Here is a 25350-nt window from a genome sequence, read left to right as displayed (position 1 = left end):
TTATCTAGTGCCAGTACGCTGGACAGTTTGGTACAGAACATCACAGAAGGGCCACCTGTTTTCTATGGCTTCACTCACACACTCATACACGGGGCATGGCAAATTCTGCCCTCCAAGAACAGCACCAGATGTCCACATCTTCTTTGGGAAGCTGTTTTGGTACAAATGCAGAAAACAAGCAGTGTTACCCGCACCAGAAGCTCAGTTGCAGTAGTGCCTCTGATGAAAGCTACCCCAGTCCTCATGAATTAAGCACAAGTTTCAGCTCTTTACAACAGGCTATTGGTGAGATTTGACTGCTGTGCCGCCAGGCTTTTTTTAGTCACTGCATAAAGGAGACCAGAAGCTATACTGGTCAGTGTAAGCACACAGATTAAAAACCAAACCAAGACTTGGGTACAATAGAAGCCTTGAAGAAATGGGGTTTTTTTCCCCACATCAGCCCTTTTCATATCCATAGGTTTAAAAATGCAGAAGCATGAATGTACAGTACAACATGCCTTTGAAACACTCACTAAAAGCACTTAAGCGACCACTTCAAAGATTCCCTTGAAGTTTAACTCATGTTAATTTTAACACAATGGTCATGCAGGGCCACTGTTCAGCCTAAGGGGCTTTAAACACACCATCAACAGATGGACAAACGAACCTTTAGAAAGATTTTTCTGGGTGCATAAATAGCTGGAACTTTACTTTAATGATGGCTGGCTGGCATCCTACACAGCAGGGCTTGGACTTCTCCGTTTTTCAAGTTAGGGGCAACAATAATATTCCGTCATCCCCCAGGGTAAGGAAATTAGTGCCAGATGACTCAGTGTGCACATGATCACTCCGGTTTTGGATCTGATTCCATTATCTAGAAAACTTAATGGTAAGACATCAAAGGTAGTCCTGCATGATCATGAAACTAGCTGGTTCGGGTTTTTTTTCTATAAAAGCTGCCTGAGAAGCTCGTAACTGATGACAGGAGACTCCCCAACACAAAACTAACAGACCTCTGATTTCCATTATGAGAAATCCTCTCAGTGCTGAAAACAAGTGTGTTGCTTTTGGAGCACCACAGAAGGGAAGATGGCTCTTTATGGGAGAAGGATTAGTATTTTTACCTGCAGTAAATTAAGAGTACAGATCTTATTCACCAAGAGCTGTTGAGTTTAGCAGCAGCAAATCCTCAACTGGAATGGCTCACTTCCACCTTTTTTTAATTTGCACAGGTGAAAAGAAATATGGCACTCTGCACAGCCATACTGCTACTACTGATGCAGTAACATCCATCATCACCATGGCACTTCCAATGACCCGCACTTTGCTTGTGCCTGAAACCAGTTCTATATTACAGCCTCCTACATCCGTGGGCAGTGTGTGCTAGCTACGCCAGTGTCAGCCTGCCATTGTTGGAGCAACAGCGAATTCCCATTCTACACAACACGTTCAAGTCTTCACATTCTGAAAGGTATTAGCTTCATCAGAAGATTTGGGGGGAAAAAAAATAGTCTTAAGCCTTGTTAAAAGGATTCATCATTCCCATCCCATTAGCCCAGGCACTCAAAACAGACATCAGCGCTTGCTCCAGCATACTAACCAGGTACTTCTGGGTTATCAAATATGAGAACAAATTGGTACTTAAGGCTTCAATTAAGCCTATGCTATCTAAAATCTTGGTTGCATTTAACTTCGCAGGATCAAGAAAACTAAAATGCTTACGGCAGTATGTATGTCTATGTTGTTTATTAAAGCAATGACCATTTGTAGACATAATCAGATTATCACCAAGTCTTCCATCAAAATCAGAAGAACTGACACCCAGGTTTGCTGAAACATATTTAGTTCAGGAGAGTTTTGCTGTAAGCTAAATTGTGAATTAAAATTGTCAGGACTATACCAAAGTGTGTAGACAATTGTTCAAGTTTGAAAGAAGGGTACCACTTTTGTCTTACGCTGTTTGGGTTTGTTTTTCAAGGCAGGGTGGAAGTTTGATTTACCTTAAGATGATGTGAAAAGCTGAACCAAAAAGATATTACACCGAAGCAACGACCACCAGCAAGGACAGCAGGCAAATACGCTAACAGGTCTGTCAGCATTACCTGTAAATTCTTACTTTTTACTTTTAAGGGTTGAAAGGAAAAGAAAAACTCGTCCAGAAAGTCTCACTGTACTCATTAAAAATAGAACCTTCTGCAATTTCACAGTATTTTCATGAAGTATTCTAGGTGCCCAATACCTTTGTCCCTACAAAATAAATTAAAAGAGCAAACCAGCCATTGTCACCCAAAGATTATGGCTACTAAGTTTTACTTTTACCTTACATTATTACCTTAACAATTCAAACACAACAAAAAGACTAAATGACAAGAAATTTTTGATTGTACCAGCCATTAACTTCAGTATTTGTTACATTACAGAAAGATTCAATAGCACCTAAAATCTTGGGAAATCATGTATTCAAGGGGTTAAGGGGGAAATATCTCTTCCATGGCAAACCATCTAAGCAGACTGACTCAGTAAGAGTCATTTCTACTCCCAAACTCAGGCATTTGACTGCTAGGTGACCACAAACTATCCACTTTGCCTCACACAGAATTTTTGAGAGGCTATCTCTGAAACGTTGAGACCTATGGTTTGGAAGAATCTGCCTTTACAGAAACTTACACCAGGCTGAAACGAGACAGACGGGATCGCTGGCTGAAGTGCTCTCAAGAGTATCTCACTTCTACTTGGACTATGCCACCTAGTACCTTCCTATTAATGTACTGGCATCATTAGCACAAATTATCAGCTGGTCTGACAGACAGACACCTCGAAGCATTCTCCTCCTTTCTTCTCCTTAAGTTAAAACAAGTGACAAAAAAAATAAAGCTACATTTTTAATTGTTTCTTCTGCCCTCTGAGTGGTGATAGCACAAAACCAGAGAACAGTAGAAGCCAACCTGTTTTGACATTTAGAACACCCTATCCACGGAAAACTTGCTTTCAGAAGTACGCTTCTGCTACTACTTGAGTCTGCATATTATTTGCCTCCTTTTCACTGGCAAAGGAAAAATTACCTAAATTCAAGTTTACAGTATCACACCACACCGAAATTTTACATCTTTTTAATTCCATTAGCTCTAGCTAGTTTAGCCTGGCGATATCATTGTCTTACCTCATCAGTGCAATTTTTGTTAAGGCAAATGCCCAAGACTTAAGAACCATTTTCTATGGTCTTGAAGACTAGAGACTGAAACGTCAATGGCTTCTCTTGCAAAAAGGTTTCAAGCTTTCCACAAAAAAAACGACACACCTCTGTGCTCTTACAACCTGCCCCAGGTTCTATTCCAAACAGCTTTATTTCAGACACCTGCATTAACAGAGCTTTCATGTCTGCCCAATAGTTTTGACCTGCATCACTTTAGATACTATTGCTCCTGACAGAAATGATTTGTCATTCTTTCTGCAGCCAGTCATCTGTTACCATTCTGATTTGCATCTCTTTCTGAGGTGATCAGTTACTGTTTAAGTGATCACATGTCTGTTTTCTCAGGAAATGACACAAGGTTTTAAACTTAATTAAAAGCATTGGAAGACCAGCCATAACATTAAAAATAAATTTTAATGTTAAGTCATTTTTAGATCATTTGCTCTGACATCCAAATGTTCTGAAATTTAAAGTAGTACTATAGGGACACACAAGTGCAGATAAATCTTTATTGCCATAACTTCCTTTTTTTTTTTTTTTTCAAAAATGAGCATTGGGTTTTTAATAGGTCGTAGTTTTATGTCTTTGTATGTACAACATTACAACTGCATATTTTAATAATAATGAAGTTAGTGATACTTTGATAACTCACCACAGTGTATTTATAAAATGAATTCTTATCAAAATACACTTTTCACTGGGATAATAAATAAAATCCTGTGAAACCCACCTACACAAAGTTAATTTTAACTCTGGTAGAACCCGATGTGGTACACAGTCCATTAACTACTATGTTTGCCCCTTTATCCCCCTACTGATGCTCATCTTCTGGGGTAAGAAAACATTTTTTCCCCCTGTTGTGGTGTGACCTCATTCAACATCATCTTCAGCCAAGCACTGTGCACTTACAATTCTCTGTAAGAAGGAGAAAAACTCATTCACAATTACATAAAATTGACAGTAGGCAACTGATTATCAAGCAATCTAATTTTACCCTGAACACTAAGCAGTGTAATTACTGAGCAAACAGATTAATGTTAAAAATGCTAATCTATTTGACATAAGTTTTTGAAGTCAGTTCCACAGAAATTACATCCTGTGCAATGCCTAAGAAAGACAAAGTCAGATAAATAATATCCTATCAGCCTCAAGCAATGACCTTTGTGTGGTTTTCAGCACTGTTCTTGAAGGAAACATTTTTGCTCCATTGCTCCCCAGACCTTTACATCTTGTGTACCTGACACTTTCCAGTGTTTTTACTAACTATGGACCTTAACCTGAAACAAACCAGGCCTGAGCTGTAAAGAGAGCTGACTGATGCACAGCACTGGGTCTCAGCTTTACGTGAGGTAACACCATTAGGGAGTACCCTTGCATTTCCAAGAACATAAAACATACTATTTATTTTACAATAGACTCACCTGCTAGCATATTACCAACATTACCTCCACAGTACTCAAGCTAAAAAGGGAGGGCATTTTACATACAGAGCTACAAACACTTTCATCATTAGAGAAACCCCCAAGCTTCCAAAACTGTCATGTGTCCTGGTGCTAGTTAACATTTGTGTTTATACCTGGCCCAGAAGCAACAGGCTAGCAAAAGCAACAGATTAATTCTAATGAGGCTTTTACAGCACTTAGAGACACTTGCAGATATAGAATTTAAAAAACCAAAACAAAACGCTTAAAAAACAAGAACAAAACCCAAACCAAACAAAACCAAACACAAACCCCAACAAAAAAAAACCAAAACAAAACCAACCAACCACAAACCAAAACCCAAGACCTAGTGCAAGAAAGTTACCATCTTCTGATCCCCCAAATTGTATTTGGGAAACAGTGGCTCCGCTTATAGTATCAGAGCTGTGGTCAGATGTCTCTAGAAGAGCTTAGCATACCCTACCCATGAGACAAGTTTTCTATTTCTATTTTACCCTGTTTGCTATTAATGCTACACGATACTTCTCGTATACACTTTTTAATGTTTCAGCTTATTTTAATCTAACTCAATTTATACAAAAAACATATTACAAAAACCAACACTTGAGACTGATGTAGTGGATGAGAGTAGTTGTTCAATTCTTTTCAAAGCAAAACAGCAGGGAACATTTCACATACCTGGCTTATTGTAGGGAGCTTAGTTAGAAGCATTTGAAACACTGGTGGTGGAAGAGTCTGCTGTAGAACTTGTAGTAGCTGCTGCGGCTGTCCACACACAGCAATGGCATTGGTCAAGTGATCAACACCCTTCTCATATTCACCTGTGTGACAAATCATAATGTTTTGAAATCAACCTTCTTCCACACTGTAAAGTACATAAAGCATCCATCAACAGTGGATTAAATTACTGAGAATCAATCCACACTTTTCTTTCCTACTCCTTTGCTGGATCTTCTGAACACACGTTACGAACAAGTAAACAGATTTTCCTAGGTGAATCTGACTCCCCAGAAGAGCTTACTATATAAAAATCACCTTCTAGCAAAGGTAAAGAAAAATTATTTTACAACTTACCCTTCAAAGAAAAAAACTATGCTATTACCTTGAGCTAGTAGTTCCTCGCCAAGCTGAATTTCCTCAAGGAAAAACTTCTGAACTGCTTCAGCATCTTTCAGATCAGGCAACTGTAACACACAGAGCAAAACAGAAGCTGGCCCTTCAACATCAGTTAATAAACACGTTAGCAGAAAACGTTCTCAGCTGAAATCAAACACACACATAATATTGTTACACTGAAACTGGCAAAAAAAAAAAAAAAAAAAAGCGTGTCACCACTAAGCTAAACGTACACAGAATGTTCAGGTCTCATATTGTTGCATCACAAATCTGTAGAGACAGAGCCTGGAACACCTCTACTCAGTTTATTAAGTACACAATTTTGAAGCAAATATAAAGTCTAAGGCGTGTTACGTTCATCAGAAGTATACTTCTCACAATTGGTTAAGATAAATCTATCTTTTCTTCCAAGATCCACTGGCGATAAGGAAAGAGAAATCAAATAGCAAAAAAGTACCAAGTTCAGTTATATGTGTATCCCATCAATGATTTTTAAGTCTGAAAAGTCCTTGCACACACTACAAGGAGGAAAACACCGTCAAATCACACAGCGAATGTTGTACTTTCTTGTACAAGGCCTCCATCTGGCACAAAAAAGGAACAATCATTTCATATATTTATTTGTGAGCATTAAAAAAAACAAAGACTGCATATTTGCAGAAGTGTTTCTAAACTGGAATCACAACAGATCTTTAAACAAATCTTACAAATGAAACATCTTTCAAAATAGCACTGCATTACTGAACACAGCATTACCTTGGAAAGCCCTGCTCTCTCTTTGGCAAGCTTCTGTTTCTTCCTTCCTGTAAGAATAAAAACATCTTACATTTTTAATTTGCAATTAAGAAAGCCTTCAGATTATAGTTCAAAATCACAAAGAAATCAAAGTTATTTTCCAAACAAGAAACTGGTAATATATTCCAAATATTGAAGACTGAACACAAGACTGCAACCCACTCACTCTGCAACAGCATATCATTTAGAGGCCTAACGAGGGCTGGCAGCAGCACGCCAACTCAAAATGGCAACTCTTCTCCTGCTGGCTGTGGCAAACACCAACTGTGCTGGGCCTGCAGCAGAGCGTACCTCATGCACTACAGGCATGAAGAAGGAAAAAGAATTAAGAGTAATACAGGATTTCTCTACATGATTTCTAACAATGATATCAAGTCTATCTAATTTTGAACTATACAGTGCACCACCAACAGAACTTTAGCAGGTCACAGTACCCAAGCATACTTTCCCAGCTGCTTTTTAGCAAAGACTTGGGAACACATTAAATAGGTGGCAGCATCTCATCATCCCACAGCAAGAGCGGTACTAAAGCATACACTTCTGCAATCTGAGGAAAGCAAACATCTACAGACTGAACAAACATTTACAGGTTTAATTGCCCAACCTAAAGGCATAAAGCTGATCTGCAACATAAAGTTGTACCCCTCCAGCAAAACCAGCGTAATTAAAATGACATATAGCTTGCTCTTAATGCGATTAGGCAGGTATAAAGATATTTTATAGTGGCAGCTATTCACATAAGAAAGAATAATTATAGTAATATCGGTGATTTCCTTAGAGTAATCATTTTTGTAAGTAATCAGTTCTTCAACTGACATAGCTACACCATATAACTTTTAAATACAGCCTATGGTTAAACAACTGCGGTCGTACTATTTGTCCTCAGTGTCTGCTCGGTGAACATCTATGTTGACAAAGAACAACTGTCACACAGCCCTGAATTTTCTTTTGAGACAATTTTACAAGCTGGAAATATCTCCAAATATGACTAGCTGTTTTAACAGCAATGAGTTAAAATTGTCCACATTACGGAGACATTCAAGAATACGATTTCCTAGTAGTGATAATGTAACATTTGGAATTAATGGACAAGGTAAGTGTTCTTCATATAAAGGGAGCTCACATTCTAACTATCACCCTTTTACTTTCTACAATACCTCAATAACCCTTAGCACTTGAATTTCTACAACTTGTTGACCTGTGTATGTTATTTTAGAACATCACATACAGAAAAGCGTGTCATGTAGAATGGTACCACACTGTAGTTTTATCATTACGGTTGTTTTCAATATTAAAGGAGAATTTCTCTCTTCAAAGTTGGTGCCTTCAATTAGCTCACTCCAAGTTTTCTGAAGCATTAATTTGCAGAAAACTTTAAACTGCACTACTATGCAAACCAGTTTTGTTAATACATAAAATCTTAAAGATAAAATAAAAATGGAAAAAAGTGGTATCTGAAATGTTTCACTATCAAAACAAGGCACATTGCAACTACAGTGCATTCAGTGAAAGCATCAATGAAAAGTACAAAGAGTAACAGTTTAACATTTGTACATCATTTTCAGGAGAAAACTGAGTTTTCTTGGTGTGACTATGACGTCTTCTAAAATACTACAACAGGTATCACTCACCAGGTTAAGCATTCAGAGATAAAGAATAAAAGACATGCTGGTTACAGTAACTATTTAATAAAAGCTTTTGACCACTGATCACACACCTAAGAAATTATATATTTTAACCTGACAATAGTAAAGGAATGCGAAGATTTTAAACTGAACAATGATTTACAGAATCTTTCAAGTCTGATTACTATACAATTATTCTTCCTCTTCTTAATACATTTTTACAGGTCTCTTTAGAAGTCCACTACCTAAAACAATTACAAAACATGTGGCTCTAACGGATATTCGGGAATTCTTCCCATACTGGTTGGTAACAGTAGTTTGCTTTAAAATATCTTTGCAACAACAGCCAAAAGTTACATTTGTACTCTGACAAGGAAAAAGCAATGGCCTTGGGTGGGGAGGAATAAATTCTTGTTTTTGCTCAGGGACCTCCAAGAAAACAAAAAACTTCCCTCTTTTCTAAAGACGTCATCACACTTAAAAAGGGGAAGGGCAGACTTTCATAGAAGGAATCTTAGTTAACAGAGAAACGGACATGCATCCATCCAAAGCAGAAAGCTAAACTGCAGCTCCCAAACTGCATGTGACTCGCAGGTCCTTCAGGCACAGCTCTTGCACATAGGGAGTAAGTTTCCAAGGCGAACCAACGGGTAGCCTGTTGCGCTGGCAGGGGTTGCCAAAAGTCCCCAGGTTGCCCCAGCAGCTTCATGTCCCGTCCCACAAAGGAGTGGAATGACCAAAAACCCGTCTGCCTCTTCAGCTCCCACCCGTGAGGCCTTCCTGCTGCTCCCCTCTCACTAGCTGTCCAGGCAGAAGGTGCTCAGAGTCAAAGTTCAGCAGGTCAGGAATTCTGGCTGTCCCTCAGTGACGAAGGGATCAGCGCCTACACTTGCACAGAGCACAGTTCTGGTTTATGCATTCAAGAACACGAACAGTAAACACATCTAAGATCTTATCACCTTAAAACATAGCTGTAGAAGCTAAGCAGCTCCAGATGTTTGTAGCTTTGCTATCTTTTGGTTCCAAGATTAAATATGGACATGTCTCCAAAATAATGACACCAAAACCTAAAGAACCCACAAAACCTACTAAATAAATATGATTAAGATTAAGATATCTGGAAAACCAAAGTCTAAGAGGTCTTCAAGCCTCCCAGGAAATCACAACTTTTTTTTTCCTGAAACCTGAATCTGGACACCTCATTTTTATGATGACCCTTTGCAACATAAAAACTTTGGTCCTAACACAGCCCAAAGAGATGTACAAAGTAACTGGGATGGCAAAAAATAAAATATTGCTTCTTCATTTGTCAGCATGTGCTTGACCAAATACAACAAGCAATCTGCTGACATGTCGGATCTCCTGTCCTTCCCAAATTTTGGTGACATTACACCATAAAGGCTGAAAAATAATCTTATCCTAAGAACATTAGTGAAAAAGATCTGCTGCAAAGGTGGTTTCTACGAGTGTTTCATCAGATACCCCTATTTGCCTAAGAAACAGCACATCTTCATCCAAAGAACTGCACCTGGCTGCTGCATTGGACCTGTTCTGGTCAAGTATTTTACAGTCCAAGCCTTGCTATCCAAGAGTAAAACTGCTGTAATAATCAGATCACTGGCACCGCTACAAAACCATCCATACTAGAGAATCAGTTACAGTACTAAAAAATAGAAACAAATTCCCCAGTATTATCTAAAGCCTTACAACAGCAGCCGAGCGTATCCTGTCCAAAGACCAAAGTCATACACTGATGTCCTCCAAATGACAACAGCCATCCCCTATCAAACCACCACATTTTTTTTCCCACTTTAAAGAACCTCAGATAATGAAAACAACAGGATGCAAAAATAGTTTCCAGTGCTTCTGCAAAAATCTTATGTAATCCAGTGTTTTCTCTCCTACTTGTTTAACATCATAAAAGAACACGGCTGACTACGCTGCCAAAGATCGAGTTTGCTTGTGCAAGACAAGCACGTGTCAGTTTATCGTGCCAGTTTGCCAGTTTACCGTGCCAGTTTGCCAGTTTACCGTACTAAAGATTCCCAATGAATGACTCACACCACGGGGAAAAACGTACTTGGAAGACACATGAGCAGGATGCATGTGAGATGCTACACAGGTGAGCAAGGCCCTGAATGTGAAGTACTCGGAAGACATCATTTGCTGTGGAAGATCCTACAGAAAGCGGAATTAACGTGCTGTAAAGTGATAACACTGGTCACTCAATGAATTAAATCCATTAAGACAGAATCAAAGTGTTTATGTTATGTTTAAGGGTAAATACTAATTTTTAACTCATCTAGTTATTGACTCTTCCATCTATGAAACTGCTGTTCACACTACATTTACTTTCCTGGAAAGTTTACCTTAATTGTAATTTCTTATCCTCAGATCAGTTATCACAGGAATACTACACATACTGCCATGACAGGAACAACCCAGCACAACATCATCTTATTTCTCATTATTGATTTGAGCACCTTGAGTCCTCGCGCTTACAGTTGCATTTAAAACCTTCACTAATTATTAAAACATCTAAATAAATGTTGAAGATGTGAAATAATGAAGAGCCACAGCAGAAGAGCTCTACATTTTGGATTAATCAACAGTTTTCTCTGGCATTCATTTTTATCCTGGAAGCTACTAACTGAGCTGCCAGGAGGGTTAAGAATGCAGCAGATGAAACACCCGAGGGCTCCTACCGGTTCCTGCCTTTACCACGGCAACAACTTTGCTGTAAGAGATCGCGCGGTTTTACCTGATCATCTCCCAAAAGCAAAAAAAATAAACGTCACCACGTAAAAGCAGCGGTGGTAACAGCACGGCTTAGGGTGCAGGACAACAGGATTTAAATAAAGAGGGAGGTGAATTATTTCCAAGGCAAGCTTCTGATGCGGAACCCACGAGGTACCCAGAACCCACGCGAACTGCAGAAAGCCCGCTCCGACGAGAAGCCCCGACACCCCGTTTCGGTTAAGGGATGACGAGAAGCAACAAACAGCCGGGGCTCGGGGCCCACCTCCCACAAGCGCCCCCGGGCGAACGCCGCCCGCCAGCCTCCGGCCCGGCCCGGCCAGCCCCGCCGCAGGCCCCCGGGCCCCTCTCGCGCCTTTCCCGCCGGTAACGGCGGCAGCGCGGGCCGAAGCGGAGGGCGGGCAGGCGGCGGGGGCTGAGAGCCGTTCCCCCGCAGGGAGGGGGCCGGGCAGCCGCCCCCCCAGCCCCTAGGCGGCTGGGAAACCGGGGGGGGGGGGGGGGGGGGGGGGGGAAGAGATAGGGCCGGGGGGAGTGGGCGGCGAAGGCCCGTCCGGACCGGGAGGCGCCGCGGAGGCGCCACGTGCCGCCCTCCCGCCCTCCTCGCGCCAGCCAGCTTGGGAGAGGTGGGGGAAGGGGAGGCGGCGGCCCGGACACTCACGCTCCCGCAGCCGGTTCTTGAAATTCGGGTCGCTCCGTCTTTTGCGGTCGAAGTAGATGCAGTAGCCGATGAAAAGGGCCCCGCAAAGGCCCGCCGCGATGGCGCTGGTCTTGCCCACCATCATCGTGCCCAGCGCCGAGGGGAAGGTCCCGCCGCCGCCCCCCGCCCCCTCCCTCTCCCTCCCGCCGCGCGGCCGGCGCCGAGCTCCGCAGGCACCTTGGGGCGAGCGGGCAGCCAGAAAGGACCTCTCCGCGCTTCCGCTGACGTCATCAGCGAGCGGCGGTGGGCGCCTCCACCAGTGCCTGCGGGGAGGCCGGCCGCCCCAGGAGCGCATGCGTGGGCGGGCATCGGCATGGCGGCGGGGTTCCCTGCGTCAGAGGTCGCCAGAGTCGGGCGGGAAGGGATCTCCCCGAGCAGGCCTGCAGCGACGGCACACCAGGCGCTCGGCCACCGCTGGCTGCAGGGCCCGGAAAGCCCGGCCAGGCCTGGCCGCCGCCGGAACACCATCTTTCGTCGCCCAAAAGACCGAAGTCTTGTAAACTGAAGCATAACAGTTAAAAAACAGACCCCCAACCTATCTAGGTAGTGCTTTGCACGTCATCACAGGCTCAGCCCGCACAGGAGCCGCCTTTTCTGTGGTCACTCCAGGTAATTCCGCACAACTCCGCAAGGAAGAATGCAGCTCCCGGGGGGGGGGGGGGGCGGCGGTACAATCCGGCACGTACCTCCTACTGCCTTCGGGAGAAGCCCAAAACCCCAGAGTGAATGCTAAGAACGACGACAGCTGTATTAGCAAACAAAAGTTATGCCAGAACACTCTTGTACACATCAATCTTTATAAGAACAACGAACATTTTTAAACATTTGATTTTTATCAAAAACCTTCTTGTTTTTCCCAGCTTTATTTCTGGGAATATTTTTTAGTCCTTTTGGTTTAGTGCTCTTCTTTAGCGGGACAGCTTTTTCACCAACAAAGGCATCATCAGAGCACTTCTTCAGTGTGGTACCAACTCTGTCCTTAGGAGCACGGGGCCGATCCGGACTTTTCTGCGGTGCTTTCCACTTATCTCCACAGCGCTTCACCCGTATCTTCCTTCCCAACAGAACACTCTCGTGGAGTTTCAGCGCCAGATGTACAGCATCCGTGTTCTACAGGAGCAGGCATTCAAGTTTAAAAGCAACATTACTTCCAACCGGTCACTTTCAAATGAACAGTGGCCTTTAATTTGTGTAAGCAAGATTTTACAACAGCGAGTGCTCAAACTGCTCTGTGTATCAAATGACACAGCCTCTCTGCTCAGCTCAGCGCACCCACGCAGCTCACGCATCGAGGCGCAGGTACCTGAAAATGGGCTACAAAACAGCTTACGTGAGATATGAAAGAGGCGGCGAGCTGAGGGAGAAACTGGGGAAAAAAGGTATGGTGCTGCAGGAAATAAACCAGGGCAGGTGTGGCTGGGAGGCTGCCCCAAGGAAGCAAGCGGTACTGAATCACCCACGGAGAGCCAGTAAGCAAACAGGCTGCAGTAAAGAATTCCACCCATATTTTGACACATAAGAAGTGGAGGACACTGCAGTTATACCAAGCAAACTCATCTGTCCCTCCTTTAAGTCTCTCCCTTAAAGTTAATTTCTTTCACCCCAGCGTTTTACAACTTTTCTTTGTACACAATCTAAACCGCTTTGCATCTGCTTCCACAGAGCTGGTCTTCCAAGCTGCTTTTAACATACACAATGATGCTACCATTTAACGTTGTACACAACCCCCCCAAAAAATTACTAAATAAAATAAATAAATGTAAAAGGCTACAAAGGCAAACCCCGACGCAGAGGCTGATGAAGCCCCGTGTCCCGAAGCATGCCACCCGTACGCACCTCAAAGAGCACGTAGCCGAAGCCTTTGCCCAAGCCGGTCTTTCTGTCCCTCACAACTCGCACACCTACGACATCTCCACAGACAGAAAAGTGTTCTCGCACAGCATCATCGCTGATGTCTGCAGGAAGCACAATGACACAGATGATGGCTCTTCTGTCAGACACACAGCTTTAGAAGCCTCGCCCAATTCAGGTACACAAACATACACATTTAAATATATATATATAGAGAGAGAGAGGTACACAAACACCAGCAGTTCAGAAAATCCCAGCCAGTTAACAATGCAGACATTACAAAGGGCTGTTTATTTCAACAGTTACGGATTTTCCGGCTTTGAAGAGTACAACATAAATCACCAAGAAGAACGAAGGCAAAGACCAAAATAAATTTGTCAAATAATTTCACTTATGGTTTGAACACAGTGGGAATTCAGATTCGTGCTACATTTTTGTAGCTCCTTCTTACGCCAGAATCTCCTTCTAAGAACTAATGCTGATGATAATGAGCTTGAGCTGGCAGCTTTTGAACCTAATGCTCATTGACCGAGCTGTGAATTTTAGCTGAACGGGGGAGAAGGGATGTACGGTTTCCAACCACAGTTGCTGTATGATTGTTCTGGTAACGGCCAGATGTGTGAGGCTTTCTCAGTCTCACGCCTACACGAACAGACAAGCATGACGTACCAACACAAAAATACAGGTTGTTCTCTGTTCCGTAGAGGCACGCTCCATACTACGGTAAATCCCTTTTCACCGATACAATCGCACCTCTGCTAAGGGGAGGGGCTGAATTCACAGCAGTGGGGCTTAGGTGGGCTGAGGATGGCTCCAGCAGCGTGAACCTTTCTCAGAGCACTGCAGATGCCCGAACGGTTTTTTCCTGCGGGATGCTCAGAGAACGCACAGTACTGACGCAAGCTCGACACAACGGGCGTTAGCAACGTCACCACAGTCAGATTTGTCACCTACCCAGGTTTTCAGACAGGTCGAGTTTTAGGCTGAAGTCTAAAGCCTGTCTGGCTCAGCATTACTGTCAGCAGTAGGCGACACTGGCCCTGCGTCAGGGCACGCCCTCATCCAGTGTATTTACGCATCCGCACCACCCCCAAGTGAGATGCTCCTCCAGAGCATCCTGACTCCATTCCCACCCTCACAGGGACCACACCTGATGGCTGTCCCTTCATCTGCTCTCCAGCCTACTCAGAAGCAGCTGAATATTCATCAATCCCTGAACTCAACAATACATAAGCACCCCCACAGGGGTAACAACCGATGGCCAACAGCTGCCTGGACAGAGTCACCCACCCTGTGGCTCACAGACAGCACCAAAATGAGAAGCCACCACTGTGTATCACTACTTGAAGTAGTTCACAAACAGGCACCAGTACATGTTTAACAGTTCAGAAAGCTACAGCCTGTGCAGTTTAGTCATATTTATTTAAAAAACCACAAAAGTAAAAACATTTGCAGTTCTAGCTACAATAAAGGAAACAATTAACACGCAGAACTTGCCAGTAACTTACAACCCCTTTAGGTTAAAAAATAAAACTTCTATTTAAAAAATTAATTCCAGCAAAAGATATTTAGCTACCTAAACATGCCACCCTAAATACCAGTAAATAAAAAAAACTAATGTCTATATATTCCATAAATTTTAAGTAACGATGCACAACGATTCATTTTAGACTTACCATATGAGAGATTTCCCAAGAACACAGATCGTTTGTTGTCATGCTAAAGAAAACAAGAGGTACAAGAGAGTAAGTTATTTGTTACAGAAAGAAAACAAAACAGAAAAGGGGCTCTTTAGTCACACATCTTACTTACCGAACCGCTTTTTGATGCAATGTCAACCCTGATGTGAAATCCATTAGCAATTTCCGTTCCATTTCTTTCGTAGACAAAAGCAAACAGGTTTCAAAATGAAATGAGAAAGCGTTACTTAATTTACAAGGTCACTGCATGGCATTATTCCAAAAGCAAATTCACATTTAAGTTTGACAAAACATTTTATTCTCATTCAAGCGAAAGAGAGGAAGTAGTTGAAATTTATCTGTAAATCTACCTCAACAGGGAATGAGGAACAAAACGGTGACTTACTTGTTTAGAGCCTTAGTGGCATCACCTTCTTCCTTAAATACAACATAAGCGTTGATGAACTTCGCATTAGGGTGCACCTTATGCCTGGAACGTGAAAAAGACACATGTTGTTTAAATGATCCTCGTGGTGTGCAGGGCACAAGCGCTTCTTGTTAAACGCCCTTCTGCCTCCTCTGGCTTTGTGCACCGTAACAACGCCGTTTCCCTCAAAGGTCAAGCTAGCCCCTTATGGCCAAGGGAGTCTCACTGTGCAGCTTATACAGCCTGTATAAGCACCCTGATCAAACTTCCTCAGCTCGTAAATACATCCAAAGGCATCAAAGGCTATTAGCATCTTCCTCCTTCCTAAAACGTACGAAATACAACCCAAGATAAATTACTAGTACACCAGGCACATAATTCTCTCACTTGTCAAGAAATCTTACATACACACAAAGGCAATTACAGCAGTCAAGGAAACAGAAAATTAAAAAAATAATACAGCCAAACATGTAACAATGACACTTAAGAATTATTTTTGCCTTGAAAAATAAAGCATGAAATTCTCAAGAGGAACCTACTTTATTGCTGCTAACTTTTTGGATGAAGTATCTTCTGCTGGAACCTTTAAGATAAAAAGAGCTTTAGTTAAGTGGGCCTACTGTCAATTTATCTCAAATACCTGGTCTTGAACACAGGGAGCAATGCAGCCAATGCAGTGACCAAATTATGGAAGAGGCTATTCCTAGGGAAGACCTAGAAAGCCCTTGGAATTAGACAGCTTGCTTTGACTTCGTCTGTTACGTTTCTTGAGTTCCAAGACTGTGCTCTTCAACTGTTTTACAGAGCACACTGATGTACAGCCAGTGTGACTTTGCTACTGTGATTTAAAACCAGGTAAGTAATGCCTCAGCTCAGCGAGCAACAATACAGGCACTCTCCTTCCAGAGAAAACACAGCTCTGATACTATCAGCTGCTGCTACAGAAGAGTAAAATGTGACGAAAGGAAAGAAGCACCTGTGATGCCTCTGTGATAACATCTCCAAGGCTGCTTCTAATGGCAAAACATACACACCCAAACCCACTTCTGAACTAAGGAAGACACAACCCTTATGAATACTACCCTTTAAGATCAAAAAATAATTTTATTATATAACATTAGAGGAAATAACGTACCAAAGACCGGAATCGAATGGATTTTATTTGTCCATACTCTTTAAAAAGGGATTTCAGTTCCTAAACAGAAAATATTACAAATATTCAATATATTTTTGCACCCTGGTAACAAGAATTATTGTTGAATATATATTCATAAGATTGTTTTTAACACTACTTTCATTTTACTTGTAGGAGGCCCATTAAAGGGCTACTAAAAATATGCAAGTAATTTGTAACACTTTCTGTCTGTCTTGTGGCAGCTTCTTCTTCTACAGATTGCCAAAACTGAATTCATGCCCCTTGCTACGGAAGAAAGTATAAATGTAACGTATTTTATGCAAGAATCTGAAGTATCATTTGCATCCAAAATTAGAAACAAACTAACTCTGTAATGGTACCTACACTTATTAAGTCGTTTTTCACTGAAAAGGAAGCTAACCCATTCTACTGAAGAAAGAGCAACTGCACCACTGCTGTAAAAAGCCTCACTCCAGCAAAACAGAAGTGATTGCCTCCGATGGTTCCTGGTAATAAGCATTATTTCCTACTTTCCCAAAAAGCGATTTTAGTCACAAATACGTGTGACTTCTCAGCTGGAAACACCCCTTCAAACGAAGGACTGCTGGAACTCTTTTCATTCCTTTAGCTGACAGAACCCACGCACGTACCTTAACAGTACAGCTGACGGGCAAGTTCCCAACAAACACTGTTCTCCTGTTCACCGCTTCGTCAGGCACCTGCTTCACCTTCTGCTGTTTTACAGTACTGCCTGTGTCTGAATTGACAGTGCTTTTGGTGACAGCATGAGAAGCCTTTTTTTTTTTCTTCACTTTGTTTTGAGACAGTTTTTGCTCCTCTTCTTCATCTGCCTGCTCTAGAGCGCTCTCTCTTATTAGAAAAAGACAAGCAAATTATCATTGATGGGAAAAAAACCAGAGCCTCTGTGGTCAAAAAATTGAAGCCTCCAAAGATAAAACATTTTAGCTTTCATTTTAAATGATTACGTTCAACACAAAAATTTCAAACCTTATTTTGCTTATTATGCATTAAACAAACAGAGCTGACCATTCTGGAACACGTAAAACTATTTACTGTCCCCAGGACACTGCATTTGTTATTTAGTATAAGTAATAAAGAATTCAGAATTAAATCATTTTATAACCTCTAAAATTGAAGAGGCGGGGAATCATCTGTCATTTTTCCACTCTAGAACCAAGGAGAGATTTAATTCTTCCCAGTATCCGGGAAACTCGGAACAAACAAACCTTTGGGATCCTAACAAATCCCTATCTATACAGACCTGCCATAACAGCACAAACAATAAGCCAATCTGAAGAAGCCTCTGAAATCACAGAATGGTTTGAGTTGGAAGTGACCTCAAAGTCCATCTAGTTCCAACCCCCCTGCCATGGGCAGGGACACCTTCCACCAGACCAGGTTGCTCAAAGCCCCATCCAACCTGGCCTTGGACGCTGCCAGGGAGGGGGCAGCCACAGCTTCTCCGGGCAGCCTGTGCCAGTGTCTCACCACCCTCACAGTAAAGAACTTCTTCCTAATATCTAAATCTCCCCTCTTTCAGTTTCAAACTGTTACCTCTCGTCCTGTCACTGCACTCCCTGATCAAGGGTCCCTCCCCACCTTTCCTGCAGGCCCCCTCAGGTACTGAGGCCACTGTAAGGTCTCCCCGGAGCCTGCTCTTTTCCAGGCTGAACAAGCCCAGCTCTCTCAGCCTGTCCTCGTAGGAAAAGTGTTCCAACCCTCTGACCATCTTGGTAGCCCTCCTCTGGGCTCGCTCCAACAGCTCCACACAAGACAGACGTGGAAGGCCACCGACACCGAAACAACAAACAAGATTCATGGGCGTGGAAGACACAACGACACACAGAGAGAGGACAAAGCGTGAGCCTCGAGCTAGAACCGAGCAAACGGCATTATCCAAATCAGAGGGCCTTCCTGCCTGCACTGACAGCGTCTCGGTTCAAACCCTCCGGAACGGCCAGCACAACAGCGTCGTTCTGTGCCACAGCAGAGGGCAAGGGTGGCAAGGACAACCAACTGCCTGGGACCCTGCTCCTGCTGAAACTGCATCTGCTCCCTCGACTGTGGGTCTGCTGGATAAAGCCAGCCACAGGTAGAAAGCACCATGCCGTGCCAGAGAGAACTTTTCATCTTTATCTACAACCTCCAGCCCTGTTAGCTCTCTAACGGGGGATTTGCACTTCGTGGGCCTGGAACTTCAAGAATTTGGAAGTACCTACCACCTTCTGGGGCATGCCACCGAAAATTTTCACAATTTTCTTAAAAACAATCTCCTTAAACACAAGGTTCAAGATGAATAGTAGAACAGAACTTTAATGTTTCACTGAACTCATAATCTTATGATTAACCTAGATGTTGGTTCTTTTAATCTTGCTATAAAAAGGTATTTTCTACTCACCTGTTTGCCAACTTTTTCTCTGCTTTTGAAAGTTCCTTCTTTCTCGCTTTCTTTGCTTTCTTTGCTTTTGTAGGAGGTTCTTGTATGGCAGATGAGCTCTGGTCTTCTGACACTTTCTCCGCTTCATCTGTACGCTTTCTTTTCTTATTTTTCTTAAAAAAATAAAACAAATTAACTTGAAAAAGCGGAATTCCACAATTTTTCCCTACAATTATTTGATACACTGTAACGTATTTGGAGGCCACCAAGGGAAACCAACAACTGCAAGGGGTGGCGCTTCGCACGCCCAGACCGCCCCGCTCGCCGCTGCGCCCACCCTCCGCGGCCTTCCCAGCCCCGAGGGGGACCACCGCGGGGGCAGCGGACCGCGAAACGCTCCCGGTGACCGCCCGCCTCCTGCGAGGAGAAAGCGCTCTCGGCCGGCTCTGCCCCTGGGGACGTCGCTGCCTTCCCGCCGGCCGCTAGTAGGCCCCTCCCGGGCACGAACGACGCGCAAGGCGGGAGGGAAGCCGCTGCCACCCACAAGTACCGGCGCACGGCGGGCAGAGCCCCCACCGCCCGCCCGGCAGCGCCGCTGCCCCGAGCCCCGCACTTACCCCCGCCACGGCCACCAGCACCGGCGGGGCGGCGGCGGCGCTGAAGAGGCGCGCAAGGGGGGCGGCGGGCGCCCCGCCCGGGCAGAGGCTGTCCAGCACCTGCCCCACCACGTACCCCTCCGGCCCGCCACCGCCGCTGCCACCGCCCGCCACCGCCGCCTCAGCGCGCACCCGCCCGCCGCAGGCCGCCCCGCATCGCCCCCGCGCGCGGGCAGGGCCGCGGGGAGCCTCAGCGCGCGCCTTCCCCGCCGTCGGCGGGTCCTGCGCCCCCCGCGGCTCCTCGACCGTCCGGCGGGCCCTCATGGCTGCTGGAGACCTGAAGGGAACAGACTCGCAGCGCGTCACTTCCGGCGCGCGGGGCCGGACCGGGCGGCCCCGCTGAGGGCGGGCGGTGCTGCGGCACGAGGCCGGGGACTGTCGCCGCGGTCGCCCTCGTAGCGCTCTGTGACGGACGGGCGGTGAGGGGCCGGGGCCGGCGGAGGCGCCAGACGGCGGGAAGGGCGCCGTGCGGGCGGCAGCCCCTCCGCGCCCGCTCCCTCTTCCGCCGCCCGCCTGAACCCCGCCCCGCGCCCCGGCCAGGGTGTCCCGGCCCCGGCAGCACCGCGGCCGGGTGTGAGCTGACCCCAGCCAGGGGGTGACAGTGCGGGGCGTGGGCCTAGTTTGCTGCGGGTAGCAACACCAGGAACACGTAATACCAGCTATGGCTGCTGCCACACGTTTGGGGGGATGGGGGCGGACACCGCGTACTGCGCTGTCTCATTTATTCTGCAAAACCCTCGGCTCCATCCGAGAAGGGAGACAGAAATTTCTCTGCGATTACTTCTGTCTGCTGAAGCTGTTTCTGCTTAACCCCACTTCAGTGGATCAGAGTGCCAGAAGTTGTCAAAAAGTAACTTTTTCATGCCAGGGCAGTACTTGCAGCATCCAGGCTTTTTTTGTCTGTATCTTCATGACTGGTATCCAGCCCACATCCAGGGCAAAGTTTATAACCAAAACCAAAGACAACCAGACAAACACCCCAGTTCACATCTGTGCAAGATGTTCTCATTGTCCTGGAGTGCACATTAATGAAAACCACGAGAAGGCTGGGTCTGTGCCGGGCTGCCTCACGCTCGGGCAGCGCTGCTGCTGACGGACTGATTAAAGTCTGTGGAAAAGGGCTTACTCAAACCTTTTCGTTAAGGTGCAGAGTCGCCAGGGTGGGTGACCTCACACTTAGGTTCATGGGCACACTTAGGTTCATGCTTGTGCAGCCCCTTTGAAGTAGCTCACCTTGAGACAAACCTGGAAAGGGATGAGAGGATGTAGAGACGCAGGGAGTGTAAGGAATACCCAAAACGGAACAGTTCCCGTAACTTGTTGGTCTGAAATGGACTTGGTATGCATTACAAACTGGGTTACAGAAAGAGCACAGAGCCACAGGTGGTTGAGCCATTATTGCCTAAACAGTCTTAAGAAGTTGTTAGACCACCAATGATCATCCCAAAGCATCACTTGGGCCATCACTTTCCTTCTGGATTGATTCATCTGTACGCGGGATCCACAGCAGGCTTTTAAAGCATGCCAGGACTTCTCGTTAGAAAAATCCCTGAAACCCGGTACTTCTCCGGGGATTCGATGCCTGTAGCCTGGGGGACAGGAAAAGGAGGAGCCAGTTGTAGCTCTTCCCCCAGCTTTGCTCTACAGCCAGTAGAGGCAAGTGCTCTGGATCACCTTGCTGCTGCAGCTACATGGATAGGACTGATGCAACTGGAAAAGACCCTTTTTTTTTTTTGCTAAGTTAATTCTCAGCATTTTCCAACCCAGGCCATAGTGCAGCTGATGCATACAGAAGTTTGACCTGTTACTAACTCTCTGAAATTTGGCATCTAATTGGGATCTCCTTTCAGGTGTGCCTGTCCAGAATGTAATTTTAAATGCTAGATGCTGTGGCAATAATTGGAAAGGCACAGAAAATTACCAGGAACTTAAAGGCTCAAGCAAATACAAACAACTCTTCTGTTGCAACATTTTATGCACTTTTTGAACTGCCAGCATTATCAGTTTTGTTGGCACCAATGTCCAACTGAAGGCAAAACAAGTAATCCAGCTGTGGAATACAGTGTGGGCACAGCCCAGCAACCACTGCTAGTGGGAATCTCTCTCAGCTGTAAGCACAGTGTGTAGGCCAAGCTGGGAGCACACCCATGTTTAAAGCTGCATTACAATATGTAACCCGAAAAGCGGCTCACATTTGACTCGCTGGAACACAGGATGCAATTGCCTGGCTAGCAGTTTGCCAGCAGCACCCTCCTTTGTAACCACTGGGACACAAAGAACGTGAACCTGGAGAGTGCCATCTACAGACGCACTGCACAGAAGAGGTGCAATATAAAACACCCAGAACAGATTTTTGACTAGTCTTTTAACTGCATGAGAAGTACAACAAAAAATAAATAGTCTCTGTCTTAAAGAACAGCAAAAATCCTGTTTAAGCAAAAACTCAGTTTGGGAGTGGGGAGGTGACTAATTATCCCTGATTTAAACAAGGAAACAAACAAATCCTCTCATAAAAGACAAGGGTCAACAACTGTCACATCAAAGCCAAAATGCTGGCACTAAAACTGAGAGCTGACCAAGAACTAGCCGTGAGCAGAGAGCTGAGTTCGCTCTTGCTTGCCCAGAGGTAGTTCCCAGTTAAATCAATACCATTTACGCTTGCTGAGACTGTAAGCCAGAATGGAACTGTTAGGACTCTGATTCTGCTAAACTTAAACGTATGTAAATATCCTTTGAGTAGCCCCACTGAAATTATTAAAATTACTCCTGTCAGTCTCAGATCTCTGGTAATTATTAACACAGCCAATGTTTCCAAAGCTTATAATCATTTGTTATTTATCAGTCTCATCAGTAATCTGTCATTTTGCAGGTGTAACAGTCAACTGAACTACACCAGACATGACATAAGTGACAACACTGAAAGTTTTATTCCAGTTTCTCTTCCACTGACTCTGGAACTTGAGGCAGTTGGTATCAGAAATTGGCAAGTATCTTCAGGAGCATGCTTTTACATTTTCAAACTACCTGAATTAATGTGAATCAAAATAAATTGATTTTTTTGTTTGTTTGTTTGTTTTTTTCCAACTGGCGCAGTCTTAACACTCTCAACGGGCCAAGCTTTCCCTGTCTGCTAAAAAAAAAAAAAATTAATTTGAATTAATCACTAAGAGGAAAATCAGGGCAATATACCTGCTTTAGTTATCTTTATATGCCTACTACACCATAGCACAGACAATTTGCTAAACTGATTCTGCAGCTTGATGCCACTTTAACGAACACACTATGGTTGCTTAATTAAACTGTTAGAAACAAAATCAGGGATTCACAAACTATGGCATTTTATTTCAGAGGCCTTTGCTTACATTTGTACAATATATTACATAATTCTCCATTTTCTGCAGAACCTAATATATATTTTATAGCTTTTTTCTATAAGCTTTTCCTTCAATGTTTGTCAACAAATTTTTACAGTCCTGTACAATTCTGAATACTTTGAAACCATTTTCAATAAAATCAGTTAACCTTAAGCACACACTACGAAGACTGAAAATGCTTTTCTTAGAAAAGTCAAATGTAAAGGATTCTGACACTCTAGCATCTACAAACAAAATGCTTTGAATTCTTACATGTTGTATTGCCAGAAAACAAAGAAAAACATGCCAGCCTCTATTTCCCCAGGCAAAAGAAGTACACAGAACTACAATTAAAACAGTAAAACAATCTGTACAATAAAGTACTGTGTATTAACAGTGCCAGGTATTAAATAGCTTGAATGAACACTTCCGCAATATACAAATGTCTTACAAAGGTATATAATTAACAGGAGAGAGCTTGGGATCCATACAACATAAAATCAATACAAGTGAAAACAGTTTGAAGTTGGGTTTGGAATTTGTACAAGGCATTTAAAAAATTAAATGTCTACCCAGTCAGCCAGCTATTCATTTTAAAAACTACTACCCTTTTGTGGCAGTGTTCATATCAGCAACCACAAATTACAACCTCACACCTTACTCTGTCTTGAAGTCCTCTCTTTGAAGCTCATAATAAAATAAGCATTACAAATGAAATATTTGTTGCTTTAAGGGAAAAGAAACATTTACAAGAAAACACAAAAATAGAACTGTTATAATCCATTATGAATAAATATACACTTTAAACTGGCTAAATACAATCTTTATACATTAAGATTTAATACAGTTTGTTAGCCATTTTCTTTCTTTTTCATAATGTATTTTATCAAAATTAAAAAAAAAAATACTGTTTTATAGAAAAATGGCAAAGTACAGTAGTTTCATTCCAATTAATGGGTTCTTAAAACCCAGAGTAACCTATTTAAGCCTAATTCAAACCTGTAAACATTAGTCAGTCTTCTTTTGTTTTTTAAAGGAATCCTCATATTTGGTTATCAGGACTGATGGCGAACATCCTACTAACTGCAGGTTTTGAATTGAATACATGTGCTTGACGTATACAATTAAAGCCACTATAAGGTGACTTAGCAGTTAAAAAACAATTAGCTTGTACAAATGAAAATAGGTTCAGTATTTGTCATAAATAAATGGAAAAATATCAAATGTTCCAGCTTTAACAAAATACCAGGGAATACGGTAAGCCTTACCACGTTTGTTTAGATCAACCCAACAACTATACGCTTATTGTACTGTCTCTACAGGCAGTGAACAGCCTCCATTGGCCACAGTGGAAGGCCTTCGAGTCACTCGACTTACAATTCCCAGACAAGTTGGAAACAATTATTGCTTGAGGAAAAGCAGTTTGTTGTACTTTTTCTTCATAAAAGTGCACTTAAGTGCAAAGTTAGCTTGTCAAGAAACAACTTTAAATACAAAATAGTGCTTGTCTGAATTTTGTGCCACTGTGCAGTATAAAAAAAAAGAAAAAAAAAAAAAAGAGTGGCCCTCAGCAGCCATTAAGTGCAAAGTGCTTTGGCAAGTCCTGCTGTCACCTGCACTCAACTGACATTCCATTCTGTGATGAACTTGACATAGATGGTTCTGCTAAAGTTAACATAACTGCAGCTGTAATGGAACTAGAGGAAGGTGATGAGGAGGAAGATGATGTAGTAGCAGCACCTGCACAGGAAGAAGAAACCAAAAAGATTTACAAATTAAGCAATAAAAATGTTTTCCTGCTCAACAAGCAGCGCTGGCACATAGTGACTGCAGCAAATAATGCCTAGTGATTAAAGAGAGCCTCTATTCCCGTTTTTGTGGGAAATACTCAGAGACAGCTTCGGCCGTGCGCAAGACAGCACAGCATTGCCCCTTGCTGCCCCGGTTTGTTGTCCCAGCCAAAGGATGCCAGAGCTCATTCCTGACCTGTGAGCACAGTCAACTCGTCCCTTTCTTTCCTGTGGGAATCAGCACAAGTAAGGACTTGTCTGAGCACCAAATCTGCACGTACCCTGCTCTGGCGACCAAGAAGCAACCACAGTTCCTGTGAGATAGCTGCAGCCATAAAAATCTGGCATTTCAGCCTGTCATCTCGTACTCTGAGAACTCTTAAATGTGCACATAAACAAGACCTGAAGAAACAATCCTTTAAATGCTGCTAGAAGCAGGGACACCAGAACATTC

The 25350-nt window shown here is 43.5% G+C and overlaps 3 protein-coding genes and 1 non-coding gene across 4 annotated transcripts in view; all 4 read right to left on the bottom strand.

Moving 5' to 3' along the window:
• Positions 1–3670: 3670 nt before the first annotated feature.
• Positions 3671–11715, bottom strand: TOMM20 (translocase of outer mitochondrial membrane 20). The gene is made up of 5 exons (XM_086460982.1): positions 11569–11715; positions 6490–6536; positions 5720–5801; positions 5296–5438; positions 3671–4090 (listed from the first exon to the last, which is right to left on the bottom strand). The coding sequence occupies exons 1-5, from the start codon at positions 11690–11692 to the stop codon at positions 4046–4048; spliced, it is 441 nt and encodes a 146-aa protein (XP_086317108.1). The 5' UTR covers positions 11693–11715; the 3' UTR covers positions 3671–4045.
• On the bottom strand, positions 10698–10832 carry LOC147415961 (small nucleolar RNA SNORA14). Its single transcript, XR_015183406.1, has one exon. It is a non-coding gene; the product is annotated as a small nucleolar RNA SNORA14 (small nucleolar RNA).
• A 670-nt stretch (positions 11716–12385) lies between the features above and the next one.
• RBM34 (RNA binding motif protein 34) lies at positions 12386–20957 on the bottom strand. Its single transcript, XM_086460402.1, has 11 exons — positions 20886–20957; positions 19715–20377; positions 19119–19270; positions 17350–17569; positions 16700–16759; positions 16104–16147; positions 15544–15627; positions 15271–15334; positions 15135–15177; positions 13444–13562; positions 12386–12717 (listed from the first exon to the last, which is right to left on the bottom strand). The coding sequence occupies exons 1-11, from the start codon at positions 20955–20957 to the stop codon at positions 12397–12399; spliced, it is 1842 nt and encodes a 613-aa protein (XP_086316528.1). The 3' UTR covers positions 12386–12396.
• Positions 20958–23067: 2110 nt separating this feature from the next.
• The window catches only part of ARID4B (AT-rich interaction domain 4B), an 88013-nt gene continuing 85730 nt past the window's right edge, over positions 23068–25350 (bottom strand). The window contains exon 23 of the mRNA XM_086482351.1: positions 23068–24846. Coding sequence (XP_086338477.1) covers positions 24716–24846 — 131 coding nt within the window. The 3' untranslated portion in view covers positions 23068–24715. The remainder of the gene's footprint in view (positions 24847–25350) is intronic.

Source organism: Leptosomus discolor, chromosome 2, assembly GCF_034619465.1.
Source record: "Leptosomus discolor isolate bLepDis1 chromosome 2, bLepDis1.hap2, whole genome shotgun sequence".
Lineage (NCBI taxonomy): Eukaryota > Metazoa > Chordata > Aves > Leptosomiformes > Leptosomidae > Leptosomus > Leptosomus discolor.
This window is presented reverse-complemented; position numbering and strand designations above follow the sequence as displayed.